Genomic DNA, 8,030 nt, shown 5'->3' with positions numbered 1-8,030 from the left:
CAGAAGAGAATACAACCATTTCAATAGACATGTGCACTTTATTAGTTGTGTTGGTCCACAACAGGAGCCCCCTGCCCCACCCTACACCCCCCCCAGAGAGAGAAACACCTCTCAGAATGGTCAAACCTTTTTTTGCATAACAAACTGGACCATGTATCTATAAGACTGAAAATACAAAAACAATATTGTTTTTATATCAATTAAATCATTTACATTAAGCTTCCCCCCCTCCACACAAAGCCCCAAATACAGCCCTATCCCCTAGGTAATGCACTAGATCCCTATGGGCCCTGGTCACTAGCGCACTAGGTAGGGGATAGGGGTGGACAGCAACACCTCCATAGAGGTCAATAAGGTGGAACATAAACATTAGACTGTAACTAACAGGACATGTGGAGAGTCATGACCGTCAGACAACGACGACATCACATCCTGTCCATCCAGCCAAACAGGGAGGCTCTCAGACAGACCGACAGCAGGAGAAGACACGCCAGTGGAGGGAGATCTAACAGGCAACACCGACTCAGAGTCTTCATTGGAATGGGAAGGAGGAGAGAGTCTGTACGGGTCGGGTTGTTTAGAAGCATTTACGGTGGACGATGGAGGGACCAGACTCGTCGTACTCCTGCTTGCTGATCCACATCTGTTGGAAGGTGGAGAGAGAAGCCAAGATGGAGCCTCCGATCCAGACGGAGTATTTACGCTCTGGAGGGGCGATGATCTGGAGGAGAGACAGATGGGGACGACACATTAACATGAGTACAGACCTTCACACTGTAGTTCTAGCATCAGGTAATGCTGCTAACTACAGGAGGAAGCAGACCGATGGTTCAGAGATATGGACTTGGTTTATTTAGTCACCTTGATCTTCATGGTGGAGGGGGCCAGAGAGGTGATCTCCTTCTGCATCCTGTCAGCGATGCCGGGGTACATGGTGGTTCCTCCGGACAGCACAGTGTTGGCGTACAGGTCCTTACGGATGTCCACGTCACACTTCATGATAGAGTTGAAGGTGGTCTCGTGGATACCGCAAGACTCCATACCTGGAGAGAGAGGAGACAAAATGTCCGTCACTACGGGGCAACGCAACACAAGATGGCTGCCAGATGGAACGGATCAGCTGATCCAGAGAGGTTAGTTAAGAGACTCACCGAGGAAGGAGGGCTGGAAGAGGGCCTCTGGGCAGCGGAACCTCTCGTTGCCGATGGTGATGACCTGTCCGTCAGGCAGCTCGTAGCTCTTCTCCAGAGAGGAAGAGGAGGCAGCGGTGCCCATCTCCTGCTCAAAGTCCAGCGCCACGTAGCACAGCTTCTCCTTGATGTCTCGTACGATTTCCCTCTCGGCCGTGGTGGTGAAGCTGTAGCCGCGCTCCGTCAGGATCTTCATCAGGTAGTCAGTGAGGTCGCGGCCGGCCAGATCCAGACGCAGGATGGCGTGGGGCAGAGCGTAGCCCTCGTAGATGGGTACTGTGTGGGTCACGCCGTCACCGGAGTCCATGACGATACCGGTGGTACGGCCGGAGGCGTACAGGGACAACACGGCCTGGATGGCCACGTACATGGCAGGGGTGTTGAAGGTCTCAAACATGATCTGGAGACGAGAGAGGAGAGGGATGAGTCACAGTGCTGGAGGACTACAGTAGAGACAGGAGTCACAGCACCCTGTAGAACATGCTGTCCAGTGAGTCAGAGGGAAACGGTCATTAGTGAAGAAACACAGCAGCCATTCCTACATGATGTAACGTCAATATAAACCACTAGAGTAGCTAATTCACAGCACGGCCCCACAGGCCAGGCGGCCCTACATGTTAATCTAGTCAATCCAGCAGTCAGCAGGGTGCAGAGAGGCAGAACAGACCGACAGACAGGAGACCTGGAGCTTCCAGAGGGGTGACAGATCAGCTGTAAGGACAGAGGGCCTGGAGGAGGGGGAGAGGGGCAGAAGTGAACAGTGGAGGAGGAGGAAGAAGGCAGAACTGAACAGTGGAGGAGGAGGAGAGTGAGGAGGAGAGGGCAGAAGTGAACAGTGGAGGGGGACATTACCTGGGTCATCTTCTCCCTGTTGGCTTTGGGGTTGAGGGGGGCCTCAGTGAGCAGGACGGGGTGCTCCTCTGGAGCCACTCTCAGCTCGTTGTAGAAGGTGTGATGCCAGATCTTCTCCATGTCGTCCCAGTTGGTGACGATGCCGTGCTCGATGGGGTACTTCAGAGTCAGGATGCCCCTCTTGCTCTGAGCCTCGTCTCCCACGTAACTGTCCTTCTGGCCCATCCCAACCATCACTCCCTGGAGACACACTCAGGTCAGTGACAATGTACTCCATGGAATGTTAAGGCTGATCTACAGTATTAATGATGTTGATTGGAACTGACCTTTTAAGGTTGATGTTGCATAGCAACAGAAAATTAAATTACATGCTAAATATTCTATAGGGAACCATACTAGTGTACTACACTACACAACGCAGTCAGTGTAATGTTGACTAGAGACAACGTCAAATGGTGACAAAAATTAGTTCCAATAGCAATGTAACAGTTTCCACATTAAGTATAGCAGATAAAGTTGTTATATTTCAGTTAAATAGCCGAGTTAATTACCTGATGTCTGGGGCGACCCACGATGGAGGGGAACACAGCCCGAGGAGCATCATCTCCTGCGAAACCGGCCTTGCACATACCGGAGCCGTTATCAACGACCAGGGCGGCGATTTCATCTTCCATTTCTGCACCGGGAAGAAAAAGACAGAAATGAGACTGACGTCTTTACCGGGGTGCGTCGCCTGCCTGTCACTATTGAGCCAGTGTACTATAAGTGACCGGCCGCTAGGTGGCGCTGAACAGCAACAATCCAGACCATTCACTCACTCAGCATTTACAACCACTCAATTTGCTTTATCATAAAAAAGCATTAACTAAATTGGCTTTTGAGGCTTAATTTAAGGTTCAGCATAAAGGTTAGTTGTGTAGTTAAGTTGTAAAACTAGAGAGTAGAAATAGACAGAGTTGATGACTGGCACTCAGACAGCGCCTCTAGACAAAAGGCTGTGTGTTTTCGGCCGAGGCGTCGCCATATAAGGCAATAGATGGAGCGTCCCCTGACATGTGTTAGTCTGACAGAGGCCACTCCCTGGTCCGGGATAAACAGCCAGACAATAACCCAGGCTAGGTCACATCTATCCTGAATATGGTTACACAGGGAGATGTTTCCGTGCTTTCAGATCACACTAAATGCCAATATGTTTTAGGCTTGTAACTGGTGTGAAATGTTTCCTATTAAAAAAAGACACATTGACCTACAAAAAAAAACACTGACTCATATGAGCCAAATAGTCATAAAAATACTCAACATATAGGAAGTAATTTACCTCACTTTTAAAAATGAGTTAATAACAGCCTGACTTTAATGCAGGTGAACTTTAACAGATATCCTTGAAACCTCTCAACAGGGAGTTTAACAAGTCAACCTCCATTATCGGGAAAACGGTCAACCGGAAGTCATTTCAGCAGTGGAACCATTAAACTACTTTAATTTACACCAAATGTCAACGATAAGACAGACCCCGGTTAACACACCCACTCAGATGTTGAGCTAGATAAATCAAATATTTAATTAAATAGATACAAATCAAATTAAATATATATAAATTTCATTTTTAAAATGACGGGGAAAAAAACGTTTAAAACCCTGTGTAAACGGACCGACGACAGCTAGCTAGGAGCGTTCACTGAAAACGGTACAAGTTAACCAGATAACTAACTTATCTAGTTGTCTACGTTGAAATGTAACAATTAAACATAAATAACATTTTTTTTAAACACAGTATTACAGCTCTTACCTGTGTTTTAGTGGGGAAAAGTTACCGGTGTTAATCAGAGAAACTGTCTCTTTACTCCCTTCTTCCTGCGCAGTGAGAAACGTAATGAGGAAGTGTTGCCAAGGCTCCGGGTTTTATATCCGCATACGTCGCAACCCCCCTCTATCCATATAAGGCAAACTTTCTGCAGGGCGGCTCCTGATTGGTCGAGGGCGTATCCACTCGGATTGAACCCATTGTGCCACACTGGGCCTCTGCATTGACAGCACTTGTTTCAAAAGGAGGCAAAATAAAGTGTAGGCCCTTTAATTAATATAACGTTAATAACTCCTATACACAATATAACGTCCTAGCGAACATAACAAGGTCATTGATTAGGATAGATGTCATCGTGTTCAACGATTGGCAGAATTGATGTATGATCAATAGTTTCTGTCATGGCCACCGTGATGATGGTTAAACTAAGGCGAGAGTTAAAGTTAGATAACTAACGTAGAGGGGTTGTTCTTCCTTTGAAAGGGAAGTAGGTTTTGTATTGGATTCAACGGTACAGCTACAAGGTAACTATGGTCAGGTCGTGATGCGGGGACAATGCAAGGTCCAGCTAACATGTGAGGAATGGTGTTGGTGTAATTTGAGTCGGTGTAAATCTTTGTGGTGTATATACTGACATTCCAGAGGCCCAGGGTCGTTAGGCCGGCTGCCCGCTAGCCTGATAATTAGCTTAACCGGTGTTATATACAGAGCCCACAACCCCCACTAGACTGAGACAACACACAACCCCCCACTAGACTGAGACAACACACATCCCCTACTAGACTGAGACAACACACAACCCCTACTAGACTGAGACAACACACAACCCCCACTAGACTGAGACAACACACATCCCCCACTAGACTGAGACAACACACAAACCCCACTAGACTGAGACAACACACAACCCCCACTAGACTGAGACAACACACAACCCCCCACTAGACTGAGACAACACACAACCCCTACTAGACTGAGACAACACACAACCCCTACTAGACTGAGACAACACACATCCCCTACTAGACTGAGACAACACACAACCCCCCACTAGACTGAGACAACACACATCCCCTACTAGACTGAGACAACACACATCCCCACTAGACTGAGACAACACACATCCCCCACTAGACTGAGACAACACACAACCCCTACTAGACTGAGACAACACACAACCCTGAGACAACACACAACCCCACACTAGACTGAGACAACACACAACCCCTACTAGACTGAGACAACACACAACCCCCACTACTAGACTGAGACAACACACAACCCCTACTAGACTGAGACAACACACAACCCCCCCCCTACTACAGACCCCCCCACTAGACTGAGACAACACACATCCCCTACTAGACTGAGACAACACACAACCCCCACTAGACTGAGACAACACACAACCCCCACTAGACTGAGACAACACACAACACACATCCCCTACTAGACTGAGACAACACACATCCCCCACACACATCCCCCACTAGACTGAGACAACACACAACCACAACCCCCACTAGACTGAGACAACACACATCCCCTACTAGACTGAGACAACACACATCCCCCCACTAGACTGAGACAACACACAACCCCTACTAGACTGAGACAACACACAACCCCCACTAGACTGAGACAACACACAACCCCTACTAGACTGAGACAACACACATCCCCTACTAGACTGAGACAACACACAACCCCCACTAGACTGAGACAACACACATCCCCCACTAGACTGAGACAACACACAACACACATCCCCTACTAGACTGAGACAACACACATCCCCACTAGACTGAGACAACACACAACCCCTACTAGACTGAGACAACACACAACCCCACTAGACTGAGACAACACACAACCCCCCTAGACTGAGACAACACACAACCCCCACTAGACTGAGACAACACACAACCCCCACTGACTGAGACAACACACAACCCATACTATAGACCCACGAAGGGAGCTGCACTGTCGTTGTTCACTAAAATCATTACAGTACTGATCCCGCCATGAGTAGAGGGCTTATGGTAGGATGGGGTCAGGGGTCAGAGGTTAATAAATCATTACAGTACTGACCACCACCATGAGTAGAGGGCTTATGGTAGGATGAGGTCAGGGGTCAGAGGTTAATAAATCATTACAGTACTGACCCCACCATGAGTAGAGGGCTTATGGTAGGGATGAGGTCAGGGGTCAGAGGTTAATAAATCATTACAGTACTGATCCCACCATGAGTAGAGGGGGCTTTTTGTGCAGTAGGATGAGGTCAGAGGTCATTAGGGCAGCAGAGTAACAAAGGCTCACACATCCACACCATCCTGTCTGACACATCCACACCATCCTGTCTGACACATCCACACCATCCTGTCTGACACATCCACACCATCCTGTCTGACACATCCACACCATCCTGTCTGACACATCCACACCATCCTGTCTGACACATCCACACCATCCTGTCTGACACATCCACTTACCATCCTGTTTCACCCACACACAGAGCTGCTGATAGCTGGTAGAGTTGTACAGGCAGCTGAGAGTCACTTGTCACCCCCCTGCTAGGGATATCCCTGTGGTGTGTGTTGTCACCCCTGCTAGGGATATGACTGTGGTGTGTGTTGTCACCCCCCTGCTAGGGATATCACTGAGGTGTGTGTGTGTTGTCATCCCCTGCTAGGGATATCACTGTGGTGTGTGTTGTCACCCCCTGCTAGGGATATCACTGTGGTGTGTGTTGTCATCCCCCCCTGCTAGGGATATCACTGTGGTGTGTGTTATCCCCCTGCTAGGGATATCACTGTGGTGTGTGTTATCCCCCCCTGCTAGGGATATCACTGTGGTGTGTGTTATCCCCTGCTAGGGATATCACTGTGGTGTGTGTTGTCACCCCCTGCTAGGGATATGACTGTGGTGTGTGTTGTCACCCCCCGCTAGGGATATCACTGAGGTGTGTGTTGTCCCCCTGCTAGGGATATCACTGTGGTGTGTGTTGTCACCCCCTGCTAGGGATATCACTGTGGTGTGTGTTGTCACCCCCCTGCTAGGGATATCACTGTGGTGTGTGTGTCATCCCCCTGCTAGGGATATCACTGTGGTGTGTGTTATCCCCCTGCTAGGGATATCACTGTGGTGTGTGTGTCACCCCCCTGCTAGGGATATCACTGTGGTGTGTGTTGTCACCCCCTGCTAGGGATATCACTGTGGTGTGTGTTGTCACCCCCCCTGCTAGGGATATCACTGTGGTGTGTGTTGTCACCCCTGCTAGGGATATCACTGTGGTGTGTGTTATCCCCCTGCTAGGGATATCACTGTGGTGTGTGTTGTCACCCCCTGCTAGGGATATCACTGTGGTGTGTGTTGTCACCCCTGCTAGGGATATCACTGTGGTGTGTGTTGTCACCCCTGCTAGGGATATCACTGTGGTGTGTGTGTGCTTGCTCTCTGGGCTATATCTCTCATCCACAGCCCTGGTTATCGTGGTGATGTAGAGAGGTGTGGGCTGTACCTGTGGATCCTGTCTGTGTGAGTCACCTGGGGCACAGGTACAGTCAGCATGGATCCATCTGGTCATACAGGTATGAATGAGTCACAACATCCTGGCCTTAGTTACGGGGATGTCCCTGATACCAAACTGATGCCGCGCAGCGTCCTCAAACCTTAGTTACGGTGATGTCCCTGATACCAAACTGATGCCGCGCAGCGTCCTCAAACCTTAGTTACGGTGATGTCCCTGATACCAAACTGATGCCGCGCAGCGTCCTCAAACCTTAGTTACGGTGATGTCCCTGATACCAAACTGATGCCGCGCAGCGTCCTCAAACCTTAGTTACGGTGATGTCCCTGATACCAAACTGATGCCGCGCAGCGTCCTCAAACCTTAGTTACGGTGATGTCCCTGATACCAAACTGATGCCGCGCAGCGTCCTCAAACCTTAGTTACGGTGATGTCCCTGATACCAGCGTCCTCAAACCTTAGTTACGGTGATGTCCCTGATACCAGCGTCCTCAAACCTTAGTTACGGTGATGTCCCTGATACCAGCGTCCTCAAACCTTAGTTACGGTGATGTCCCTGATACCAGCGTCCTCAAACCTTAGTTACGGTGATGTCCCTGATACCAGCGTCCTCAAACCTTAGTTACGGTGATGTCCCTGATACCGGCGTCCTCAA

The 8,030-nt window shown here is 49.3% G+C and overlaps 1 protein-coding gene across 1 annotated transcript; it reads right to left on the bottom strand.

The window, feature by feature from the left end:
- Positions 1–18: 18 nt before the first annotated feature.
- LOC121844290 (actin, cytoplasmic 1-like) lies at positions 19–3,963 on the bottom strand. The gene is made up of 6 exons (XM_042314224.1): positions 3,832–3,963; positions 2,594–2,718; positions 2,043–2,282; positions 1,152–1,590; positions 862–1,043; positions 19–721 (listed from the first exon to the last, which is right to left on the bottom strand). The coding sequence occupies exons 2-6, from the start codon at positions 2,714–2,716 to the stop codon at positions 578–580; spliced, it is 1,128 nt and encodes a 375-aa protein (XP_042170158.1). The 5' UTR covers positions 2,717–2,718; positions 3,832–3,963; the 3' UTR covers positions 19–577.
- Positions 3,964–8,030: the final 4,067 nt, after the last annotated feature.

The sequence above is a fragment of the Oncorhynchus tshawytscha genome, unplaced genomic scaffold (assembly GCF_018296145.1).
Source record: "Oncorhynchus tshawytscha isolate Ot180627B unplaced genomic scaffold, Otsh_v2.0 Un_contig_3085_pilon_pilon, whole genome shotgun sequence".
Lineage (NCBI taxonomy): Eukaryota > Metazoa > Chordata > Actinopteri > Salmoniformes > Salmonidae > Oncorhynchus > Oncorhynchus tshawytscha.
The sequence above is the reverse complement of the archived record's forward strand: the minus strand, read 5'-3'. Positions and strand labels throughout refer to the sequence as shown.